General features: G+C 43.3%; 1 protein-coding gene across 1 annotated transcript in view; it reads left to right on the top strand.

Annotated features, from left to right (window-relative positions):
* The window catches only part of nlgn3a (neuroligin 3a), a 116,336-nt gene that overhangs the window by 66,806 nt on the left and 22,219 nt on the right, over positions 1-27,311 (top strand). The window contains exon 4 of the mRNA XM_023402088.2: positions 9,460-9,645. Within this exon, the coding sequence (XP_023257856.1) occupies positions 9,460-9,645 (186 nt within the window). The remainder of the gene's footprint in view (positions 1-9,459; positions 9,646-27,311) is intronic.

The raw sequence follows: 27,311 nt of genomic DNA, 5'->3' as shown, positions 1-27,311 counted from the left end.
GTTGAGGGGTCTAATTAAATATGTGCCCCCCCCCCCCCAGTCTTCCCAAACGCTGCTCTCTATAGGGTTGGTATTAACCTCCTGCTTCTTTCACGGGCAGATGAAGAGATACCCACCACTGATGTTAAGCTGGAACTGGAGCTGGAGCCCCAGGAGGCTCTGATCAAATCCCCCAACTTAGCGCTCCACTGTGCACTGCACAGCCCAGTTCAGCCTCACTTGGCCCAGCCTTCCCTAGCTTATACTAAAGTGATCCTCTTGCACCATCCTCCCGGTATTGAAGAGGTGGAGGATCGCAGCGGAGAGAGAGAGAGATCAGATGGACACGAAAGAGGGAGGAAGCAAAAAGCGAGAAGGTGCAGAAGGAGTACGGTGGTGATTGAGAGGTACTTTAGCGTGGATGGCTTGGAGGAAAGTCCATAGGATAGTGAAGTCCTCCAGTGTCAAAGTTCATGCAAGACAGACAGGAGTTTCAAAAAAAGGCTTACTGCATCCAGTTAGCAGCATCAGACCTTTGAAACAGGACTTAGCACTTCTTTTATAGGTGACAGACGCTTTAAAATCAGCCCTGGCTCCATTAGTTAGTGGGTGTCAGGCTTTTAAGAACAAGGCTATAAACAGCTAGTGAGGACCTTTTATACTTGAACTCAGTTTGTCAGAACTGCTGCTCACTGCGATGGCTCCCACAGATCTTGTAGCTTTTTCCACATCAGAGACTAAATGCATGCTATTACCATTGGCCCAAGCAACTGCTCACATTGCCATCGTTCCGGCACTTCATTAAATTGATATTGTGGGAAAACACACGGGCAGTGCCCAGTCTTTAGTTCGTAAACACACCCAGACTCTCTGCCAGTTAGTGTGCTGGCCATAGACCTAGTCAGTGCGCTTGGCTGATAATATGAATGGTAATGAGTGACTGGCTGCTGGGATTGAAAGCAAAAGTGCTGTCATAATTGAGTTAGATTAATTAAAGGAGCTCCACTGTATTCTTACAGATCAGTGCATCTTGTTAGAGGGCCGTGTTATGGGTTGGGGCACCGGAAGGGGGTGTGTTTGTGGCCAGAGTGTATGTGTTTGTGCCTGTGTAACCTGCAGATTGTGGGTTAGGTGGGTTGTTGTGTGAGGAACTAATTGAAATGAGAGGCGATGTGCGAGTCTCAGCCAACATGGCCGGTCCATTTGTCAGAGTGACATCACTGCACTCACACCCCATCCATCTCCGCCCGGCGCCACAGAACCATGCTCCTCCTGGTGATTAATATCCATACCTCCCTCACCGCACTGCATACACCCCCCACCCCACCCACCCCACCCCCTCCGAGCTCTTGCTGCTCCACACACCCACAAACAAACAAATACTCATACACACTCTGTTGGAAGCCCTCCTCTTCACTTATGCACACAGTGGCTGCGCACTCACCCACACTCAGTACCATGGCACTCCCATTTACTCTCTCACACACACATGGCCAGAGCCCAGAGCCAAAGCGGTTACACACATAAACTTCCTAATTGTTTCAAATACAAACTGTCCTTGCACTTTGGTGGGTTTAGATTTTACTGACTCTAATTGATTCACCTGGTTCAAATTTTTTTAGCTCATATTTTTAGGTCAGAAGAGAAACCAGCACACAAAAACCGTCTTTGTTTGACTTATTTGGACTCAGGCTGCTGTCATGTGTCATAACTTACGTAAGAATTCGATGGTTCTTTTTAGCCTCCTGAATTTATGAAATCATTTTGAAGCAGTGATTACATTTTGCTGTATCACTGTACTGCATTTGAGAAGCTTAAAGGATAAAGCTTGTGTAGTCAATAAGAACAACAGAGTCTCACCAGACTTATCCTTTACCTTTTTTGAGTGCTTATTATGGTCTGCCATATTGGAAACACTGGACAGGTACATTGACGTATGCGTAACCAGCGATGTAGATAAAAGTGGAGCGGCTCCAAACTTTTCTTTCTCTGTGTGATAAGCAGACTCGAAAAGGATGTTTCCTAACAAAATCCTTGCTTCTTGTAAATTTGGAGCCGGTTCCAAATCAGAACACAACCCCACTGGCAGCATCACTGCTTCCTGTAGCCAAAAATATTATACCCTTCCAAAGACAAATAAAACATCACTTATACAGTACACACCACAGTGCTAAACCTCCAGAAAACAGATGTTCATTTAAATCGCTGCTGTTGATTTACAGCTGAAGTTGGCAGGGTTTTCACAAATGAGCAAATATGAGGAGAAGACAGGATCTACAGTATCAGGAAGAAAAGCTGGTGAATGGGCTGTCTGGGCTTATTTCACTAGTTCTTATGAGGATGGGTCAACCAAAACTAAGCTAATTATGGCCAGCTATCAGAGCTACTCCAACCTGAGGAGGAGAGGAGTTGGGCTTTGAAGATCCTCTAAATGATGACCTTTCTCTCCTACTCTGTTCCGCTGATGTGCTTTGATAAGCTGGGCTCTGATCTTTTCCGTGGTATCACAGCGCATCATTGAACACTGCCCCGTCCTCCCCGAGCTGGGCGGAGCTAATCTTTCTCGCCACACCCTCAAATTACATCACCCCGGCTTGATGTCATGTTTCACACCATGCCTTTGAACTTGTGCAGCCACAGGCTAAAGAGTGAGACAGAGCACCCTACACGCAGTGTTGTTTTATTTGAACAAAGGATGGTGGATATACTGTAAGAAAAATGCTTTTCTTTTCTTTCTTTTTTTTAAATGTGAGACTTAAGTAAAGGCAAATTATTGTTCACGAAGATTTCTCCCTACGATGCATGTTCCTCCAAGTGGAACCAAAGTGCTGCTTAACCTCACAGTTGTGACTCCCCAGCAGCAATCTCTCCCTCTGCCTCTGTGGGAGCACGCAGGCTCGCCTCCGCACCAGCTGTGAGATGCAAAGCTTCCCTTAATGTAAAAAGCATTTCGCTGTCTTTGAGAACCCACTGTCTGTGCTATTCAGCGAAAGGAAACGATGCTGAGAGACACGGAGAAGAGAGAAGGTAATAGGTAGAGGCTTAAAAAGATGGAGGCATATATGGAGAACAGAGAAAGACAGCACAGGGAGACAGGAGACATGACAGGGAGAACCAGCAAAAGGGAGAGACGGTGGAGGGGAGGGTGGGGGAGAGAGCGAGAGAGGGAGAGAGAGAGAGAGGCGAAGGGGAGCAACAAAGCCGTCAGCCGCTGTAGCCGATGTGTGATTGATTGAGTGGCATTCAGATGCCAGGGGTCATACATATGCAAACTGCTCATTTGTAGTTGCTGCCAGGGCTGCTGTTCACCAGAGCTCTTGAATAGTGTCGCCTGACCACCAGGACACATCTCACAATCAGATTAAGCGGCCCCGAAGTCACATGCAGGACGGCCAGCAGCTGCCACGTGCACCACCAGCTCTGACTTACAGTGTCTGCTTTTCATCCCCGTCTGCTGTAACAGACTCTTGTCTGTCTGTAACAGATCTGGGTTTTAGGGTCTCAGATATGTGTCAGATGAGCTTTGGTGTTTGTGCAGTGCAGATTTTCCTCTCCTGACATTTTGTTGTGTTTTTTTTTCTTTTTTTTTTTATATATTGTTTTTTCTGTTTTGAGTGCTTTGTTGCACACAAACCACATTTTCCATTTGAGTGGCTCAGTCTGTACAAAGCAGCACAGTACTGTATGCACAATGCTCTATCTTCAGCATCATGCACCAAACTCTTCAACCACCTTTCAGCGCACAATATAGCAGCAGTGTTGCTTCATGTTGCACACTCTGCGTCTATTTGTGTCATGATAGACGCAGAGTGTCTAAGACTAATACTCAAGCCACAGCGTTCAGGTTTCTGTCCGTCATCGGTTCCCATTTGCAGCACAGACCTGCAGTTTTCTGAGCGTGTTATTATTCAGTTTGAAGTCGCCCAGTGTCGAGGGGCAGGCCCCTGAAACATCAGATGATATTGTTGCCATTCAAGGCGATCTGATATTTGCTTTAATTATTGATTCGTGATGAGGCCAGCAGGAATCAGGGGCTCATACATAAATTCCCTTTCACCATTTGATTCTGCAATCATGACTGATTCTGCAATCATCTTATATCCATTCATATGAAACTAGTCATTTTATAAGGATTACAATGAGGAAGTTTTTTTTATTTATATTTTCTCTTCCACCGGGAACAAGGATGTGGTGTTGGGTAAATGGCTTTCAGTGTTCAGACTGCCATAAAGAGGCTTTCTTGTGCTTGCCTGCACTTCTCCCCTTCTCTTTCTCATTCGCTCGCTCTCCTTGATTCTCTATCTCTCTCGCCCTCCTGCTCTCAGATCAGAGCGCGCTCCAGCCATGCTATTGGGCAGCGAGCTGTTAACAGTGGCTGTACACTGATCCATGTGGCAGTCACCTTCATTCAGGCCCACGCCCCCAATCCCTTCACCCTTTTTTTTGACTCTTGTCAGCTTGCTGACCCACTCTCACCACCCCCACCCCCCTCTGAAGAAAAATAATAAAAAATGAGAAGGAAAATGATAAATCTTGTGGGAATGACTCCCTGTGTGCAGGATGGACCGCTGGGTATGTCCCTTGCTCATCGTGAGCCTGACACACAGGCCCTTTATGTGGCTGTGTGGAGGGTGGCCCCTTTCCTCTGCTTCTCATCCACACCCCAGAGGCTCCCATTCAGCCCCGGCCTGGCTGGGGGGGAAGTTGGAGCTCTTTTGTAGTGGGGGATTCTTAGGGGAGACTGTCAAGGCTGCGACTGTGTGGGCCTTTATTTCCCGAGAGAAGAGAAGGGGGGAGAAAAGATAGAGGGAGACGGGGGGAAGTACCAAAGGAGAGTTTGGACACAGACTGCCTTGTTAACCGGCAGCCCCAAAGAGGGAAGAGGATGAGAGGGAGAAAGAAACAGGGAAAAGGCGAAGCAAAAAGCGAGAATGAATCCAATAGAAAACCGAAAAACTTTCCCCCTATTACGTCACCGCTGTTATTCCCATCCTCCGTCTCCTCCTCCTCCTCCTCCTCCTCTGTTCCTCTACACCTCCCTATCCGTTCCCTCCATCTGTCCATGTGTAAGCTCACTCTCCAGCTCAATAACAAGCTTTTGCCATCCCCCTTACCCTTCCTCGCCCCCTTCTCATTCTCCGCCATTACTTTACACACATTCCATTATCTGGGAGACCAGGCTAAGAGAGATGTCTAGGGTTGGAGCGATCATTATCATCACCTCCTTCCGCTACTCTGTGAGTTATAGCCCACCGTATAGGAAACAGACATTTAAATCATAATCAATAGAGAAATATCAATGGTGAGAGGCAGGGCTAAAGGAAATCACTGTTGGCGCCCAGGAGGAAGCAGAGATGCTCAGTTTAGACTGAGATAGTGGCGTTTGCTTATTGACAAAATATGATCAAGCCACAAAATGCATTATGTGCCATCACGCTCAGCGATGGCTTTTTTTTGGGGGGGGGGGGTAAACTCTCTTTCGCCTGATACCTGATGTTCAGGTGCTGCAATGATTGCGGCTGGTGTGTGAAAATGTGTGGAGATGGAGAGGTGCTAGATTTCAGTGGTGATCTCCTGGTCTCTGAACATCACTGTCTGCCGCTCGCATACTGCTTCCGGCACAGTGGCTGAAGCTCAAACACTGCAGAGAAGGGACTCTGTCATGCTGTATACATTAACTGACCCTCTGATCATGTTAAAGCGACAAGGGCGGCTAAGTTCCTCGCAGGGGGAGCTGCACTGCACACACACACACAATGTTACGTCCGGCAAGGACGATGCAAGGTGACAGGTGCGACCTGACCCAGCTGCACCCAGACCGCGGTCGCCGCTGCCACTCCGACTGAGATCACGACTGAATCTCTGACTCTGTGCTGCCACAAGGAGAAAATACCAGCTCTTCATACAGCAGAAGTGCACCACATCACTGTCAAGGAAGAACAGCTTTGAGACACGATACAAAAACACATCATGTAATCAGTCAGGACAAATTACAGTTCTAACATGCGGAGAAAGAGCACAGAATCACTGTTATTAACTCATACAGTCTGTTTGCAGTGAATAAGGAACACTCACGCTAATTCCACGTCTAATCCAGCTGACATGTGAAGACAGGTTCGTTTCCATACATGGAAATCTTTGTTTCAACCGTCTGAGATTTTATTTGTTGACATGACCTTTTACAAATGGTGCTTATATATAGTTTTCTAAACAGTATCGTATTAAATATATTTTTAATTTGGCATACGTGGTTTAAGAAGGTTGGCTTGCATAAAAATCAGCTATATGATTCCTTTTCTCCAGTGTAGTACAACTTCAGGGCATTTTTTCTTTCTCTTGATAGTCTGCGTCCTTCGTCTAAACAAAATATTTTCCACTGAACCGCTTGCGCTTGTCATACAAAACAGAGTCTTGTTATTTTTATTTTTTTTTTAAGAGAAAAAAGCATCAGGCAAACCATATGTGACATTTGTATTAAAGCTGTAGATATAAAGATTTGCCTCGGTTATTGAGACTGAATTGAAAAATATCCCACATTTAATCTACAGTTTGTAACAGAACTCACAGCAGGAAAGATTAATAATGTCAGAGAAAATTAAATGACTTCAAATTAATTTGTATGCACTTTACTTTCAAAGTACCAGATCGACTTGAACTATTTACTATTTAATGATTATATGTTTGTTGAATTAACTTGATTGGGACTCGGTAATTGTGTATACTGTTTGTGCCAAAGTTAATTGGTCAGATCATTTAAAAGAGAATTTGCATATTGATTTGAATTCAGGCAGCTAACAAAGATGGATATTATGTGATTACCGTTTAGAATTAAATGCGTATTGTAAAGCAGCACATGCTATGTACTGAGAATCTGTTGAATGTCAGGTGGAGTTGTGCAGTTAAGCACATAACCAGCCTGACCAAGTAGTTCAGAGGCACAGAGCTGCAGCCTAGAATCCCAAGGTCCTGTGTAGGTGTGAGCTGTGAACGCTCCACATCACAGTTCATGTGCAGCCAAAGCCCACGCAGTCCTGATCAGACGGGGATCATCTGCTAGATCTGGAAATCTATAACCCAATCCTTGGTTTGAAAGGAGAAATGTAGATATCTCAAGTCTGAGACAAAGCCAAACTATATGGTGCATTATGTGTCAAGTAATCAGAGTGGGTGTGAAGTTAATAGAATATTTTTCTTAAAGTCCGGAGGTGATGCATAGGTGATAGACATAAAGAAATATCCAAACAAAAAACACCTTCAGAGCATATACATAAAGACGGACAGATCGCCATAAATATAAATATAGAAATAACCATACATAAAAACAATTATTTGGCTATCTTAATTGCTTTCCAAAGAAAATACTTTCTGTCACCTTTCCAATTAAAACGTAACCAGCAGCTATATTAGATGTATTTTTAAATGGTGCCTGCAGCATGTCTTGTCTGAGAGATTGGATTCCACGTCTACATTTTAATGACCAGTTTCATTTATAGATGCAGAGGAATCAACGCAGCTAAACAAAAAGTCACAACAGACTAGAGCACTGAGCAGTGTTTTATTCTGCCAGCTGGGGATCCAACTCTAATGATTTACATTTTGTCATTAAGTAATGCCTCATATTACAGTGCCAAATGGATAATGTTTACTATATCTTTTCAATTAGACTAACAGTTGCACAGAACCCCTTTTACATGCCGGTCTCCTGACATTTCTTAACCCATCTGACATACACTTGGTGAAGTGTGAACCATTTCGCAAATGAGGGTTATTCTGGGAGAGTCACGTCTCCTCTCTCCCCACAGCACCGGGGCGAGGGTTGTAAAAGCTGTTGTCCTTTAGTTATGACGGAACGCGAGGAGCAGCCGCAAGAGAAAAAGAAAAAGCTCTTCAATTGGAGTGCTCCTTTTTCCTCTCTGCCTGTGTCTGTCTCTGTTCCTCTGCCTGTCTCTTTCGCTCTCTCTCTCTCTGCATGTGCCCTGCTGCTCTGTCATCCTCAGGGATGCGTCTGAAGGAGACCATCTGTTGATCCATTTGTCTCCTGCTTTGCTTCCTGTGCCACTGCCTCTCTCCTATCGATGATCAGGCCTGGCCTTTCCCCTGCCCACCCTCTTTGTTGCTGCCAACAGGCACTTGGGGCGAGGCGGGTGTGCTTGTTGGGGGTGGGGCAGGAGGTTGTGCCCTCTATAGTCTCTGAATCACACAAAGAGAGAAAAACGCATCCTCTTCATACATACATACACATAAACAGCTAATGAGCCTGGAGCAGCTGCTTTCTAATCTGTGTTTATCTAAAGCGAGCATCACTGTTCTGACCTGAGTCCAGAAACACGTGGATTTGATCTTTTTTCTGTCTTTTTTTTTTTTTTTTTTTTTGCATTGCTGATATCAAAACTATTCCCTTTTACCCCCTTAGGACTTAAACACAGAGAGCTCATCATTATATGGAGGCATAGACCATGAAATAGATGTTAGAAACAATGCTGAAGGACCATCACTGGAGGCTTGCGAACACTCACCACCAACACATTTATTGCTTGTGAAGTGTTTGCCGATATGGCCACTAGGGAGTGAGGGGTCTTGGTTTCCACGCATGTCTCCTAGCTGTCACCTCGTATGCATGTTCAGGGGTTTGATGGACACTGAATCCACCGTGGGGACTTCAGGGATTGCTTGCCTTTGATCTTCTCCCGCGACTCTCGATTACCCATCATTCAGCTGGGCTTAGGCCCTGGAGAGCAGCTGGGAGAGGGTGGTGTGTTAACATGAGCTCTGATGTACCCAAGAGAGGCTCACTGTCCAACTCAGGCATCATATAGCAGATTACACAGACACGGAGGAAAATGTACCCGGATATTGCCTGTTGTGAATGTTTAGACTGAAAGTATGTGGCTCTACAGAGTGTGTGAGAGAGAGAGAGTCCAGACACTGTCAGAGGAAGATGGTAACTCTGATAGGAAATGTAATGAGGTCGCAGTCCATATGGAGGTGTTTGCAGCATCAAACATGATTGTAAATCTTGTTATCAAGTCTTTCTCTCTTTCTCTCTCTCTCTCTCTCTCTGTGTCCGCAGAGTTTTCATAGATTCGTATTTTCATCAGGGCTGCTCAATATATCTGATGATAGATGCACACCCGTGGAGACATGCCATTGATTTCCCATAAGGTGCAAATGACATGTGGTCACGCACGCTCCTATTTTACCAACAGCCATGTCGTCTAATAAGTCATGATTTCACCTCTGCTGTCACCTGACGTGGCGGGTCTTCGGACAAAATCGGGGTGGGGTCAAGCCATTGCGGGTAACCTTTAGTGTTGCAGGTGCACATGAAAAATAACTAGCTGTATACATAACTGCTGCATGTGCAAGTTGCAGACCACCTCCTTGTCTGTCTTAGTTGGAGGCTCATAGAGCGATGTTATTTGTTTGATTGGCTTTCTCTGTGTGAGTTTGTTATCTGTTATCTGTTTATTTGTCTTGCAGGCTTCCTCAGTACTGGTGACCAGGCTGCTAAAGGGAACTACGGGCTCCTGGACCAGATCCAGGCTTTAAGGTGGATCAGCGAGAACATCGGCTTCTTCGGCGGAGACTCCAACCGCATCACTGTGTTCGGTTCTGGGATCGGCGCTTCTTGCGTCAGCCTGCTCACCCTCTCCCACCACTCTGAAGGTAGAGCACAGCAGGGAAGAGCGGGGGCGGGGGATGGGTAATACAGCTGTGGAGCTCATGCCTGCTGGTGTGTAGGCTGCTTGATATTAGAAACTGGCGGTGCAGGTCACAAGTTATTGGGTAATGTATTCTACTGTACTGTGCAGCATAGCAAATGTTTTAAGAGGCAGGTGTTTGCATTTAAATCACTGTGACGTTCAATCCCATGGGGAAATTGAAACTCCACGGCACGTTCCAGCCCACATGTGGGTCTTGACGTACTCTGCTGGTTTGCTAGTATCATGTATGTCAGAAATAGACATGCAGGTGTAATGTGTCTTTGTAAAGCAAGATAAAAAAGGACAGGGTGTACCAGAGGGAGCTTTTTAGTGGCAGCCAAAGTCATGCTAAATGACAGTGCACACACACTCTTCCCTTTGTAAGCAATGTTGTTTATCTGCTGGCTTCCTTAATTCTACTACTCTACATGATGATTTACTGCCCACGTTTGCCATGTCTTCCATACTAAATGCGCTTCACTTGGACATGCGATAAACATCCCTCATACTCATGCTCCTCTAATGCATCATTGAATTAAGATGGATCCCGACCGCTTATACGTAGGTTCTTGCCGGAAGTGCTTTGGCTCATGTGAATGAAGTGTTGCTTTGAGCTCCAGCCGTGAATGTGAGCCTCCAACTGCACCCTGCAGAGCCAAATGGACACCGCATAATCCTTAACCTGGAATTATTGCAGTCGTTCACGTATTCGTCCATCCCTTTAAAAAAAACCTGGCTGTTTTCTTGCGTGTAACTGATTGCAGCGTTGCGCACACAACAGGCTGTGAGGATACGGAGGTGCCGCTGTACAGCCATGTTTATGTTTTTCCACATTGTTTATGTTGTGGTAATATTCCAAATGAGAAATCTTTACATTCAGCCACACTCCCATAGGCTGCTTGTTGAGCGTGTTAACAAGCCACAAACTGTCGTGCTTTGGACACACATGGCTGGAATCGTAACACGGGGCTTTTTACTGCACATTACAAGGAAGTGAACTGCATTAAAGAAATCACTGTTGCGCTAGAGGGGAGATTGGTCTTAGGCAATATTGTGGTCAAGGAACTATTAAGTGGCACAGCCGCAAACACTGCACACACTAACACACAATTCTTCTTCTTGTCACCAGGCAGAATAAAATCTTTGTTCCTGGATTTTTGATTCACAGACCAACATTCGAAAGAGGTCATTTGAGCTGTTCTTCTCTGGGCCCCATTACAGTGCCAGGGATTTGTGATTTGTTTTGCGTTCTCCAATTTGCATTAAAGTGTTACTAATTGCCTTGATTTCCTCCGATGAATGATGACTGCTTTTCGATTGAATTTTTACTATAAATGCCTTTTTTATTCATACTCCATAATGCTACGCTCCATGTAGCATGTTATTATACTGCCAGTGAAACCATCTCCTCTGCCTTCCAGTAAATTGGATATTACCGGGTCTGTTTTTTCCCCTGAATGGAAATGTATGCCCCACTGATGGGATAAAAAAAAGAGCCAGTAAAACTTGAGGGATCCTAGGAAATTGAAACAGGAAGCCTTCTATCACGCCAAGATTCTCGCTGTGAATGTTACCAATGGCAATCAGATTTCACACAGTCTCTCTCGGTGCACAGATTGTTGTAATTATATAAAGTTTAGGACTGGAGTGGGCTGCGGGATGTGACAGGAAATCCAAGTGAAGAAATGTCTTTTTGCACCTGCTTTCACAACCTCCGCTGTAATCTGCTCCTCCTCTCCTATAGTCGTAACCGTTGAAGTGAAAACTGGTAGGATGCTCTTGTTGCCAAGACAACGCAGTAAACAAGAAAGGAATCAAAGTGTCTCGATTCGCAAAGCGGTAAAATTGAAGTAAAAATCTATAATCAAATGAATTATACACTGTGGCATGAGCACACCTGGTTTCAGGTCGCCTCTGGTAATGGATTTGTGTAATGATTTTCTATCCATGTTAGCAGACTGTTGCATCAGAGGAAAAGTGCCTTATATTGAGTTTCCTACTCTGCACTCCGAATGGAAATTAAGTCAGGAAACAGAATTGTAAACAATCCGTGATGGCTCCTCCCTCCTATCCTGATTTGACTTTTTATTAAGACTTCGCTCACAAATGAAAATTCATACACTCTCCCTAGAAATAGAGGCAGCAGTGTCACATTGAATGTGTGAGTTCTGGAGTAGAATAAGGTGGGATATTATAACATGGGATATAAAATCACATTTCTGCATGCGCACGTGCACAAACAGTCTTGCACACAAACATTTCCCTTCACCTACTGCTCAGACGCAGGAAAGCGAGGCCCAGGTAAAAAAAAAAAAAAAAAAAAAAAAGAGAAAGTAAATCAGCAGTGACACACTGTTCTGGAGCTCCCTGGTGTGTCGGTGTATTTAATGACAGTATTCCCACTCTTACTGTACACAGTCTGTCATCACTGCCTACAGTGCATAGACTCTCCATCTAACAGAGACTCCTTTTATGCCTGTTGGTGGCAGAGTGACAACTTACTTCAGATGCTCCATGCTCCTCCTGAAGCCTATTTAATAAGCTGGATCCTCCTATATCATCCTAGCCCTCCGGCCTCTCTCTTTGATTGCTTGCTCCTCTGGCCTGGCCTTGGTGGCGTCTCCATGTGGGCGTGCCGAGGGCTCCAGTCACAGGGTACATCCATCACATAGCCTCCCCCTCCTGGCCTGTGTGGAGGCTGGCCTGGACGTCCTCTCGTGAGGGCTGGATTTTTTAGACCCCGATCCTTGCCCTGCCTCCTCCATCTAATCTCCTCCTCACTGCATCCATCTGTCTCCCTGCTTTCACATATAGTAAAAGCATGAAAAAGACACATGCTTTCTCTCCATGTGCCAGTGTGTGTCTCTCTCCCTTTCTTGCCTCTCTGGGTTTCTGGTCCCAAGTCTGCAGCATGTGTGGTGCGTGGCTATTAATAAGATGGCTGCCTTGTCTGCTATGTGGCAAGCAATCTAGCTGCACATCTGAGACTTTGGAAGCAGAATGGTCATTAAAAGCACAGTCTCTCTCGGCAGGAGAGTGTTTTTGACCAGCTTATTAAATGTAGCTCAATAGTTGTGTTCCCACAGAGGGAAATCTCTGTCCCCATCGTCTTTTTCTCTAGCTTCAAACGGAAAACGGCTGAAGAAGTTCAGAAGCAAGGACATTAGCCAGTCCCATGTATTATCTATCTGGCATCGCACAGGCTATAATTGTACATGCAGATTTGGCTTTTTCTCTATCTCCTAATAATCATTATGATTTAAAAAGTCAGATGGCTTCTTTCTGCACGTGAACTGAATACAAAGTAGCCAATGACTCAGATGTGCATTCGTACATATATCCCTCTTAATGCGTGTACATAAGAGAGTCCAAACACACTGTGTATCCACACACATGTGTCTGCATCGGTGTGCGTTTCCCAGCTGTCCACGTATGTGCACGCAGGGGCGTCTATCCACGAAGCACACATGAGGGAAGGGCTAGCTGTAGAGGCGCTGAAGGTCATTTGGTTTCTTTTTTTTTTTTTTTTTTCCTCTCTTCCTGTAAGCAATCAGGATAAAAGCTCCGCTTCTGAGGAAGTGCTCCCCTTTTAATGGAACGTCTTGGACATTAAAGACAGCTAGTGTGGAGGATCCCTCATGCCAATGTCAGCTTTCATTTTTATTAAGACTTCTGGGTTATTGAGGACCGTAAATGTGCATGTTAAATGCTTGGGTTTTATTACGTCGGTGCAATGAGAACCAAGGCTTTTTAATGCAAGACACCACCTAGCAAACAGTGAAACCCCTTGAACCATGAGTACTAAGAGGGCAGTGTGGCAGCTACTCGGTTTTCAGGAAAGGGTAACAAGTTTTTGAATCCATTTAGTGTGAAGGATAGCATAGGTGGTAATTAAGTGAAGGAAAGCATCGTGGGATGTGTAGAAATAGAGGATCAGAGAGATTGAAAAAATCAAATGGCGTGGCAGGACATCCTTCTCAAATCAAACCTGAAATATTAACTTTATTAATGGCTGCTCTTCATGGTGAACTCCTTGCTGTGGATTTTCTGACGAGAATTTATGATTCATGTAGTCCTGGAAAGGATGTGACTTGGAAGTCATAGGAACTGATGTATTACTGTACAATTTCCTTCGGCTGATTGCTTGGGAAACTAGGGCTTCTGTTAGAGCGACTTGAGTGTGATGTAATGATTACACTGAGACACAAGCTGCCATGTCCTTTATGATCAAGTATGGTCAAGTGTGTACAGTCGGTGAATCATCTGAAGGCAAAAGGGGCAAATAACCGACACTAAAATGACACACACATCTCAGTGAATTTGGCAGGATTTTATTACTGTACATTATAACCCAGAAATTTAGATCTGTGCTTATAGAGGATTAGTAGGTTAAATGATAAAATGTGTTGATGAAAGTTTAATCCAATGGATAAATTGGGTCTTAAATTTTAAGACTTGATTTAATGAATACAAATTTTTTTTTTTTTTTGAAACATCTGTAATGGTCAGTGTTTCAGTTAAAACACCTTTTTATCCCCACCAGCACCGCTTCCTATGTCGTGTAAATAAAACAAATATTTCATATAGAAATAATACTGATTATACAAGGCAACAAGTAAGTAGTACCAATAATGGTAAAAATTTGTAATAAATTAAATCATTGCTTTATGCAGAAAATTGACCTCAAGTAGAATCATTGTGAAATATCAGCTTATTTCATCATATCATGTCAGTTGCTTCATTAATCCTAAATTTGCTTCACTATCTGGCTGGCGTTACACATTTAGATAAAGTAAAGATAAAGCAAACCTTTAATTAATTCAGTCATTTTTATTCATTTTGGTCTATTTTTATTTTTTAGAAACTTATGTCCTATGCTCTAGTTCCATATGTAGTATACAGTTGAGATACTTGATTCTTTATATACATACATTGTTTCATACAAAGCAGTGTTAGTGCATATTACTGTGAGCACTACTGTGTAATGTTTACAATATGTGTTGAGCTAACACAATTAGCTTATTAATCAGTAAACCTTAATTAACAACTATTTTGATAATCAGAAAATAATTTAAGCAAGAATGATTCCAAATCCACAAATATTAATATTTATATTCTATGATAATATCTATGGGTTTAGGGTGGCTGGTTAGTCAATACAAGCAATCTGAATATGCAAACTTTGGCTTTATGGAAATTGCGTTGATATTTTTTTTGTAGTATTCTCTAATATTTGATGGGCAGATTAATTGTAAATAATGATTAGGTGCAGCCTTAAACATGTGTCAGACTTACTTTCTACACTTCATCCTCAATGGAGAGCTGAATTATTCTCAGCCATTTTAACAAATGTATTGGAAGTGCTTAATATTTGAAGGGCTAATGACATTCAGAGTGACTCCACCTGCATGACTTCACCTGAGACAGAGGAAGGTGAGGGAGCAGACCTCCTTGTAAGATCTTGTCTGGGGCCTCTGGTGATTCCACTGCAAATGACTCCTGTGCTGCTTTGGGCATGTATTTAACTCGTGGACCTATAGAGGAAGGAAATAAGACTGACAACAATGTTTATTGGGCCTCAAATCAATCTGCCTCTGTCAATCATGCTGATACAGTGCTCCCGTTGTGGGATTCAAAGCCTGCGTTGCCATGAGCACCTAACCTCTGCTCTGACAGTCATTTACCATGTACATGCAGGCTGGTAGCTGTCCTCAGAGGGAACAACACAAACTCTGTTGTAGCACTGCTGCTGGGAATTTGTGAGGATGTGTTGCACTTGAGAACTTGTGCACTTCATTGCTGTATCTTGAAATATCAACACATAATCTAAGCCTACTACAAATGTTACTCCAAATTACCCTGTCTCACAGAATGGAGAAAGAGGCCAGCAGGCCACATAGATGAAGAGTGTGCGAGTGTTGCACTACATCACTGCTTTTGCTGTAATGTTACATCTGGCTGTGACCTTTGAAAACAACACGTGTGGGTTTCCTCTCTGAAACGAGACCCATGGGAGGCTTTCCTTGTGGAATGGCCTACAGGCCTGCATACCCCCACCCCATAATGTCCCTGTACGAAGCTCTCACCGTACAGATCTGGAGGTACGATCCATCCACACTCAGTGTCAACTTCATTTCTGTGGGCTCCGGCATCCTGAAGCAGCCATCCATCGCCTCTGGAGTTTACGCATTAAATAAAGGCACCTTGCAAGAGCTGGAATGTGAATTGGAGTCACCGGGAAAGATAGCTGCATAACCACATCCCTGGGATGTTATTCATACGCGATGCAGCTGCCATTGTTGTGCAAATGCTTTGTGCTTGAGAAAAACCAGGGACAATTGTCGAAGTTGAATAGACCCCATTTCTGAGGTGTCAAAAGCATTCAGCAGCTCGACACTGTAAAGTTACCTGGGTGTTTGGGGCAATAGAGTGCCTCCATCTCAAGGTTTGATTTGGCTGTTTGCTGAAGGGTGTCTGTGCATCTCAGGGTGTGAAAAAGGCCTATGCGAGATGAGAGAATGGGGACACGCCTTGTCAGGTGCCGTATTCTTCCACCTCGATTGACAAGAGCGATAATTAAACCAGGGGGATGCCATCTCTGCAGAACAAGAATGCTTGTATTTATTTACGCTGACTACTCAGCTTTGTTGTCTGCCATATACTCTGGTCGTCATTGTGTGGAAAAAGCAAACAGATTTTAACAAGTAGCCTATGTGGTATTTTTCCATCACTTTGAATGGCAGTGTCTTTGGCTTTGTACAGCAGAAGAATAAAAAAAACAAAGATAGAGGATTACACACCAACTTAAAAGGTATTACTCTCTTTTGAACTTGGAAGAAATTGGAAATTGGCTAATTCAGTCAGCAAATAGGTTTTTTTCTCTCTTCACTACTCAGTGTTGCAAAGAGAAAATGAAGCCAAAATTTTATTGAGCAGGAGAAAAAAAGGCAGCCCTGCAGAGTAATTTGAGGTGGGAGGGGTGTTAATAGGATAAAGATGACTTCACTGAGGTCAAATAGCCAGGTTGAGGTAACACTCTTGAAAATAATATCCAGCTGGGCTGTCCATCAGAGGGACGCAGCTTTACCTATCCCTAGCCAGAAGAGAGCAGAGGAATGAAGAATTGACAAATGGCCCGAAAACGGTGAAGGCAGTTCATTCAGGTAGTCCAGCCATCAGTCTGTCTCTGCTTGCAGCAGGTAGTTGAGCCTATAAAGCATGGAGTTATAGGTGTTAAAGAGCCGAGCAGCAGGTCAGAGAAAGAAGCAGGGGATAATTGAGTACTTTAGTAAATCCTTGCCTCCATCAACCGAAGTAATAGCTCGGTGCGATGCATATGCCTGTAGCCCCAGATCCACAACTGTACCAGTGGGCTTCGGCAGCTTGAGCGACATGTGGCACACACGGGCTGTCTCAGCAATATTCTCCAAGACAATACAATGAGATCCATCTGGTGATGTATCGCTGAGATTGCTTTTGGAATCTAATCGTAGCTGATGAACGAGGTGACTACAGAATATGTCATCTGTTGATGACCTGCAATCCCCGGTGAAGAGGCTGGCAAGTCATTAGTTCAGGTAGATGCCATCTATGAATCATTCTTGATAAATCATTGTCAAGGGCGCATTCATACACCTCCTAATGGACAGTGACAGTCAGTCATGGTAGAGGGGGGAATGGTGGCTGCAGCTCCTGGCTGTGCCCCGCCATTGTTTGATCCTGTTAGGCTTTAGATCAATTAGCCCAATAGCTGCATCCTATTGCTGCCAGACTGTCTCGTCTGTTTCCTCTCCTGATTGGTATAATGACTTGATGGAAGTTCTTGTCTGTCTGTCTCTGTCTGTCTGTCTGTCTGTCTGTCTGTCTGTCTGTCTGTCTTTCCGTCCATCCGTCCATTTCCCCATTACACTTGCCTCGTCTCCACCGCCTTAATCTCCGAGGCATTTTCTTCAGCTCCTTTTCCCTGTTCCTCATAGCAGTGTCTTTCTTTTTCCAGTACCCACCCTCCCCCATGTCTCTCTTTTCGTCTTCTCACCATGTCTCCCTCTCTCTGCCTCGCTCTTTCTCTCTCTGGCACCAGTGTAAAGCATCCATTATAGAGCGATGCATGGGTGTCTGTTTGAGTGGGAGAGAGGGACTTGGCACTCCTCCTGCCCCACCTGCAGAGGAAGCACTGACAGCTGAGCACTGGGGGCTCATCTCTCCCCCTCCTCCTCCGCCCATCTCCACATCTCTACTGACCTCCCTCCTCCTCTCACACCTTCTCTATCGCTCCCTCCCTCTCACTCTCTCACCCTCCCTTTATTCCCTCTTGTTCCACACATATTGGCCCAATTTCTTCGACCGCCTCACTAGTTTCCCTTACGCTATTTTCACATTTCATTATTTCCATCCATCTCTTCTTTTGCACTGTTTGTTTTCTCTTTTTGTCTTCACTGCACATTTTCTTTTTTTTTTCTTTTTTTTTTTTTTACCCATGACTGTATAAGTGTTTACTCATTAGCCATTCCACACCAGGCAACATGGCTGGCTAGATGTTGAAGCGTGTGTTGTTAAATGGATTGTTGTTTCGGTGTTTGTCTGCCAGATGAACAACTACAGTGTAATTAGCTGAACTTTGCCCTTTGGTGATGACCACGAGCACTGTGCTTGTTGTTGCTGACAGCTCACCTCTGCGGCTAGCTAGGTCAGTCCTTCAGTGCCAGTGCATCTGTTTATCTCTGCTGAGAGAAAAGCACTCAGTGCCTCTGCATGAATAACAGACGGATACTGCGGAGCCGCTACGAAGCCACGCCATGCTTGAGAGCTCCAGTTCATTCCTCAACCATTTCACAGGTTTGCATAACACGTGATTTATAAACATCTTCTGCAGCGGGAAGGGAACATTACCAGGTGTTTCAAACTGTTTCACGTGATGCTTTAGACACTTCCAAGTTGTTTTTGAAATAGCAAATGTACGACTTTGTGCTCACTTAATTTTGGTATAACCGCTTCATCTGCACGGAGAGGAAAAAGACTTGTTTACCGCATGATTATAGGCATCCAGGAATATATCATTCTGTTTACATAGAGCCGGCTTGCTACAGTCTTCTGCTTACAGACAGAATGATTTGGAAGGGAAATTGTTTTTTCAATGTGTGATAAGAAGTGTTGCATAGGAAAAACATCAGTCCAATTACTTTTCTGTAGGACCAAGCTGGTGTTATTTGCTTGGTGAGAGCCTATAACAATGTGATACAGAGAATGGAAGTTATGTATGCCATCTGGAACCCTATCACCAACATAATGCACTGTAAGTGTATATCTAAACTGTCCACTGTCTGTCTGTGTGTGTGTGTGTGTGTGTGTGTGTGTGTGTGTGTGTGTGTGTGTGTGTGTGTGTGTGTGTTTGTGTGTGTGTGAGGTTGAGAATATGTGCACATGCAGTCACAAGCTGTAGCCTGCCTACCAGGACATTCAGTTGCAGTCGGTGCAAATGCATTAGCCTTAGCTGTGAAATTTGCATCGTCTGAGCACAATGAAATCCCCAATGAGAGGAACTTCAGCAAACATGCTGACAAGCAGAAACCTCTACTATAAAGGGCCAACATTGTGCAACCTGACAAAAAGACTAAATCTTTAGCTCTCAGGCCTGCGAGGCTGTAATAGATTTTTAGCTTAGAGAGGTAACATAAGCTATAGATCCTTTTCAGTGGTAAAAGAGAGTGACTCACCAAATCGAATGCAACTGTTAGAGAACAATATTGCCAATGTGCTATTTCACAACTTGAGGACAATTTCCTTCCCCTGCATACATCAACTTCCAGTGTTCAAATTTGGCTAATATCTGGGCTGAGAGGCGACCTGTTGCTGCAGACTGACAGACAAGACTGAAGTATGACTTGGACCTGAATAGAAAATAGCATCTGCATTTCATTTGGTTATCACAGATGCAAGCCTTCTGCATGCTTTTGACAAACTAGCGTGTAAAACATGTCATCCAACCACCATGTGACAGTGAATCATTCACACCTTTTTTTCCAGACAAGCTAAATTGAAGGCGGTGTGAGAAGCTGTCTGACATAGAGAGGTGGCGGATTTTAAATAGGAAAAATAATGCACATGTGCAGCTCGGGGGTTACTGTTGGAGGTTGGTGCACTGTTTTTCCTAGTCAAATAGAAGATTTCTCCTATCATCTGTTTGCAAAGAAATTCAACAAGAATGCCCCGCTTTTACAGTGTTAAAAATATTACAAGATTAGTCCAGAGTGGCTGACCTTAGAGATACAACACTTGGCGCAGCCACTTAACAGAGAAAGCCCTCCTGGGGCACCTTAAAGCCCTCATGTGTGGGACTTCAACATTTCTAACTCTGGCAACTACACAATCTGAAGCAGAGACACCAGGGCTGTAGCTACTAAGGAAACTGATGTGAGGATCTTATATTTAGTTTTTGGGGTGTTTTGTGACCCGGAGGGAGTTTAATATATAAATGATGGCTATTTTATACGTTTATTCCATTAAAGGAAGAAAGAAAGAAAATATTCAGTATCTCTACACCACAGTTTTATTTCTTTGAGCATGGAGATGCTTTGAAACAGCCTGTTCTTGTTGAGAAATAAAATCTTAACCTTTTATTTTACAAATCCATAATTTTTCTGTAAAGATTTCATTTTGAAATAATTATTGTGAAAATGGAGAATGTTAGAGTTCAGCTAGATGAGTTTATAAGCAGAGTAATTTCACTGAAAGACAATGAACAGACAAACAAAAGCTTATACCATCACCACAATCATTTTTAGACATGATATAATTACAGAGGAAGTCTACGCATGGGTCAACACACAGGGGTTTCATTGTTTCAAACCAAAACAGACTCATGTGATTGATACGGATTGATACAGCAATCAAGCAACAACAACAAGGGTTTTGGCTGGAAAATTGATTATACCCCCTGAACAGCTGGAAGGCTTTTATTGTGAAGCAGCTGCAGGAAGTGCCGAGGAAGTGTTTGCTGACAAAGTGCAGCAATGGAGCCGATCAGAAACCTTCTATCTGTTTAGGCTTCTGTCTGTTAGATGAAGCATAAGAAGAGCAATGAGTAAAAAAAAAAAAAAAACTCCCGACGCAACACCTACGTTATCCACAAGCTAACAAACACAGATCAAAGCAAACACTTAAATGAAAGTTTTTCCTCAAAGATGTTCATTATGAGCAATTTAGTACTCAACACAGTGGCTGGAGTAGCTGTGTGAATAAGGAAGACTCCTAGCCTATTTTCACACCTAAGCACACCTGGCTAATTGCTGCAGAATATAAGTGGAGACTTTCCTCCCACCTGAGCTGTGCTGCAGACCCACATTCAGACCAGTCCTTCATTTAAAGCAAGCTGCAGCCTTGACAGCTGCTCGTGTGTCTGAGTGACTGCTCAACAAAGGAAAAAAAAAGACACTCGCAAAGGAAATATTAACCATATATCATGAGAAGGCGACCCGGGCTTCAGCAAATAGTCAAGACTTTGACAGACTCAACATTTAACCGAATCAAACACTGCTTTTCCTTAGCCAGATATAATGCAGCATCATGTTTTTATAAAATGAAAAATAGCCATCGCTCCTGAAGCATTTCTCCTTGTTTAAGCGAAGGCTGTTCGGAGAGCATGCATCCTCCATGGTATTTCAGATGTTGACAAACCCATATGACAGGCCGCTAATCTTGATCGATGTCCGCCACTGTGAAAACTACTCACACTGTGTAGGATAATGAAATGTAGTGGTGCAACATTTCACAAAAATCATCACAGAGATCTGCTTATTATCCATTATGAAAGACATCATGGCTTCTGCCGTTTTCCAGTCAGAAAAACAATGCAAAGGAGTGTTTACTTTCCAAACACACAGAGCAGCACAGAGTGCTCATAAAAATGTCTGTGCTTGCCCGATGTGCTATTCTTAGGGTTTCCCTTAGAGCCACTATCTAATTGGAGCGTTGCTTGTCCTATCGGTGAAGCTATCCTCCACGCAGACTTTTTTATGAGGCCTGTGAGTGATTGAGATCCCCTGCCTGGGTATCTGTGGCTTTTCTCCGGCATGTCCCGGGACTCCTGCTCATCGGTGAGGGCTTCATTAGCCGGGGATGGGAGGTGGCAGAAGAAAGAGAGAACAGCTGTTTAGCTAACCACTTGCATTGTTAGCCAGCCTTCTCCGTATGCCTAACTGCCTAAATCCGTCCCCTAGCTGCTAATAGAATGCTCATTAGGAGAGGGGAGGGAGACTCGATGGGAAACAGCGCCACTGTGCTATATTCCTACCAGCTTCGACCACTCCTCCTCTCCCTCCGGTCTCTATTAAAGAGCAGGATGGAATAAGCCGCCCCTCTGTGGATCAACTACCTATCTAGCCCACCTTGACCTCTGACTCTGACCTCCTGGGAAAGAAAGGGGGCGCATATGTACCTGAGTTCTCCTTGGAGACAGCCACCAGCATCTGTGATACCAAAACATCCTCACTTGAGATACAGAAAGATCTCAGAGAGAAACAAGATTACAAACTCCCAGAGGACAGACAGATGATGCCTTTTGCTACAAACCCTGAAGAGAGACAGGGTTAGTTTTCTGCGTTTTTTTTTTTCTTGTTGTTGTTGTTGTTGTTTGTTTTGTTTTTTTGTCAAATTTCCCCTGAGCGCTACATGTAAAATTATTCAAACACTGTCGATTGTGCTGCCGTAATTTGTCAGGAACCCAAAAGCACAAGTCTGTTTCTCTGTGTCAAAACTGATGAAGCTGGCGAGGAGGATGGAAAACTGCGACATCAGAGATGGCACTGTGAATATCTGATGGCGTTCATGGGAACAGCTACAGATCAGAGCCAAAAACACTGCCCCCCTGTCAAAGCCAAAACACATCCCTGGCTGAAAAAGAGTGGCCCATGTTTGATTAAAATTCAAACAGGAAAACATGTTACCATGAAAGTGCTTCTCTGAATTTACACAGGCCAGTTGCAAACATTTCTCCAACATGCGGGGAGACTGACGGAAATCAATGTGTGGTAGAACTGATATGCTCCAAGCTATTTACAGTAAATGACAGCAAGCGTAGACTCTGCTGTCGTGTGGAAATGTGCTCAGGAGTGGTGTACACAGAATGTGAATTATTCTCACCTGTGTATTATAATAACTTATTGGTCAAACATAAAACAACAATCATAATAAGACAGTGCCCCCTTGTGCAAAACAGCCATTTATAAACACAAGACGCGTTCTGAATAAAACGGAGTAGACACATTTATATATCCTCCAGCTTTTCAATTAAGGATGATGAATATAATGATAATATAATATCATGCTGAGAGATGAACTGTCATAGATGCAAAGGAACACTTTCACTTTTTTATATAATTTGTGCATGTGGTGAGGTACATTGATTTGTCAGGTATTTAATTTGATAAATTACGGATATTCATGTCGGGCAATTTTATTTCAAAACAGTTTGTCAATTTACTCTGTCAACATATTATATCACATGAAATATAAATGACTGTATATAACTACATACTGTGGTAGGGTTTTATCCATACTGTCTTCTCCTGTTTTTCACATTTAAATGAAAATAAAATGCATTAAAATACATTAAAATTGAGGGTTTTTTTAATTGTTATTTAAATCAAAAGCAGTAAAAATGAAAGAAACTATCTGGTTTGACAAAACAATCCCAACTTAATGTCCACTTTGTAGCTTTGTCTAAAAACAAAAAAAAACTGTTCACATCAGTCATTGTCAGTGGAGACGGGTCTGTTGCTACAGTATGTTTAGTTCAGTAATTGTTAAGAGTTCGTCTGTAGCACTCTAGAACTTCTCATCCATCCGTGAATGAAGACCCTGTAATTTGGTTGAAAGCCCTGCGTAAAGCGAGTAAGTTAGGAAGAGTTCATCAATCTTGCCATTTAGCCAGTCAGCATTAATCAAGATATTAACGATCATCAGCTCACACACACACACACACACACACACACACACACACACACACACACACACACACACACACACACACAGAAACCACTGCTCCTCTTTTCTACACCAGTCAAAGTGACAGAGGGTGAGACAGGGACAGCACAGAGTCTGTGTGACTGTCAGAGTTTTTATACATAAGTGTATATATATATATATATATATATATATATATATGTCATCTACAAATTTAAGATGACCTCCCCTTTTCTGTACAAAAACAAATCCGGCCAGTATGGTAATAACAGATCAACATAATATCATAACTTTACCTTATTCTCATTAACAACAGTTGGACTGTATCTCATCAATTGCCTATACAGGTACAATTATTTTTGTTTGTTTGTTTTTGTGAACAATTTATTATTTAATTTGGTGGAGATGTAAAATAAAGGATATTTGCACAGACGTAACCAAACAGCTCCGCACATTCTCATTAAAACTGAAACAAAATGTGCAAACATATTGTGTCTAGATCTTTTCTATATGGAAATCAACAGACTACAATACAGCAAACATTTTAACTGTCATTGCCGGAAAATGCAGGTGTTACTAATAACATTAACAATATTCTCTTCTATTCAAGTGTCACAGTAAGCCATGACAGTGTGACAGTGATCCAGCAGGCACAATACCAGGACGGTGAAACCGAAGCAGCTAAATGAATTCAGCCATCATTAACTTTAGTATTTACACCTGCTTTTCCTGCTGTGACATGTCAAAATGTCTACTGTGAAAAAAAGTCTATTGCAATAAATTGTACAGACCCAGTGTCAGTACCCACCTACCCCGAATGCTCTCTATATATATTTATCTGGGGAGAAGCTTGTAATCACGATGATTTGTTAAGATTTTCAAACTTGAGAGCCACAGAAAGAACTCAAGTTTAAATTTCTAATCTGTGTGACTCAGACCAGACCTGTGTGTCATTTCTTTATGTGATGATGAAAGCTGACAATGACACATTCTATAGTAATGACAATAGGCTTACCGATGAATGTGTGCTGGAAAAGAATGTCTGTGGGTGAGATATGTGTCAAGTGTTGTGACGTTAGTTGCTGCTGAATATGTGTTAGCTTGACATTGAGAAAGTGGAACGTGCCAGCATGCAGCCTAACTGATAGACGAGCACACTCAGCGCGCACGTACACACACATAAGTCAACTCCGCAGACTTGCATCGATACTGCTTAAACATGTATGTACGTGCACAAATACCGGCATGCACATTCTGAACACACAACACACACACACACACAGACACAGAGAGCTCTGGCTATAGCAGGTCCAGACCCATGGGATTGACTGTCGTTAAAGGTTAGCCAGCGTAAACAAACACACACACACACACACCCCATTGCCCAGCTCACCTCAGCTCAGCACTACACACATGCAAACATATACACACAAATACACACACACACACACACACACACATACACACACAGTCCATGTGTACATGTAAGACCACATACTCTCCCACGCCGGGGGATTTCATGTGGCTACAGCTGTGTGCCTACTGGCACTGGCAGTAAGAGACAAAACAGAGAGAGGAGAATATAGGGGAAGATATGAGAGCAGACAGATTGCAGTGAAAAGCATGTTACCATGGAAAAGAGGACAAAAACATGAAAAAGGAAAGTGTGCAGTCTTTCACACGACCATAATATTATTTCTTTCGTTTTTTTTTTTTCGTTTTTTTTTCTCTCCTCCACTGCCTACTGCTTGGTTTGAATGTAAAAGACTGATAATCTGAAGAGTGACCGCTGAGGCGGAAAGGCAACTATTGAATGCCTTTCTTACCTCAGCGAGGCGGTCACACAGCTCCACAAGCAGCACGGAAAGTTCACCAGAATGCAGGCGTGTGTATACGCACCAGGACCCGCACAACATAAGCAAATAGAATGACGACTGCGAGCACGGGCACCATGCTCACACACACACGAATGCACACACACACACAAACACACAAACAGAGAGAGAGACACACACACAAATAAATAGTGAATGAGGCTGCCAGGGCGGGGACGCACTGTTCCTCACCATAGCTCAGCTCACAGCTCTCTGCCCTTGTGCCAAGACCTCGGCCTGTCACTCTGCGTTTTACTCCCCTGCACCACCACTCCACTGTAAGCAGCCAACACAATTTTGGGTATTGAGGTGGTGAAGAAACTGTCCACCACTACCCATTTGGCCTTTTCAGAGCTTGACAGGAAGGACCGGAGGTAAAAATACACTGCATTCTGTCCTGCCAAAATTGAAATCTGGCTGGAGTGCGGCTGTGAAAAGGGGATGTATATAGTCGTTGTTATTAGGCCGGGCCGGTCTGAAATGAGGTTGACACGGCGCCAGACATTGAGATGTTTTCTGTCACTCTGTTTTTTGTTTTTTTTGTTTTTTTTGTTTCATCTGAAATTCAATATGATGCATTAGTGTTCCAAATGGAGACTGCGCAATAGATATTAATTACTTGTCCATTACGTTTTGTGACACTATCAATCTGTTATCAGCTGGCTACACCAATGACTGAAATTAACTGTCACTTCTCAATATCAGCCAAGTCATCTCCATGCTTTATTGCCTTCATTACAATATTCACTTCTTAAATGGTATCCTCATGAGATTGGACAGTAACCAAGGCGTTGGCAAACACTAATACAAAAGATGGATGTCACGTCGTGTTTATCTGCGCAAAGTGAGTAAATATCAAAGTAAATGTCAGTGTCACTATCAAACACCTTACATGGAACAAAAAATGTGTTGTGGACTTGAGGAAATAATGGGAGTGCAGCCATATCATGATCTCCTGAGGTTCATGTATATTTGATCGGGCCTGCCAGATGTGGCCTTGGATGTGTGGATGTGTATCAGCAGGCAATCTCTCTCACTGAGCTCACAGAAATTAGATTTCATCTCAGGCCCCAAATCTAATACACAGGCTTATATTTACTCACAGTTGCCGAGCATCATAAGCCAATATGACCCTATAGAAGGGTGGCAGAGCTGCACAAAATACAGTTAAATGAAAATGCTTTGAGCAAACTGTTCCGAAAGCCATCGAATCTTCTTAGCCGTGGACTAGCTCTCAGGATGTAGTTGTTTCTCCACCCCATGGGCTTAAATCCCTCCTCAAAATAAAAACTGACGAAACTGCAACCGCCAACAGCCCCTTAGAAATAAAACACAGTTATTTTAGATTTTCTTATTGTCTTAAGTTCAATAGAAATGAAATTGTTGTTGGATACATCTGACAAACCTACACCAGAAAAGAAATAGTTGTCTACAATTCCAGTGAGAATGAGAAGTATTTTTTCCAGCCCATATAGAAATATCTTTTGGTGTTAAGAAATTGAATTCAGCTGCAATAATTTCAAAGCGTTTGCATTGAGCTAAAGAACAGCGCACATTGGAGATGAAATGGTTGCATGAGTCACCAAGTGCATTGAGATGCCTGTGTCTTCCTCACAATGAATGCAAAGTCACAGTTAGCATGCCGAGTGCAATTTTCCTATGCAGAGAGCCTTTGCCTGCCTTGAATACTCTCCAGGGACAAAAGCACCCACTGAGGAATTTTAAGAGTCTTCTCACTTTTTTTTTTCTTCTTTCTTTTTTTTCCCCTCCTCTCGTGTCCTCCCATGACCCCCCC

Source organism: Seriola lalandi, unplaced genomic scaffold (genome assembly GCF_002814215.2).
Source record: "Seriola lalandi dorsalis isolate HSWRI2012SDOR001 ecotype SW California unplaced genomic scaffold, Sedor1 jcf7180002053898, whole genome shotgun sequence".
Taxonomy (NCBI): domain Eukaryota; kingdom Metazoa; phylum Chordata; class Actinopteri; order Carangiformes; family Carangidae; genus Seriola; species Seriola lalandi.
This window is presented reverse-complemented; position numbering and strand designations above follow the sequence as displayed.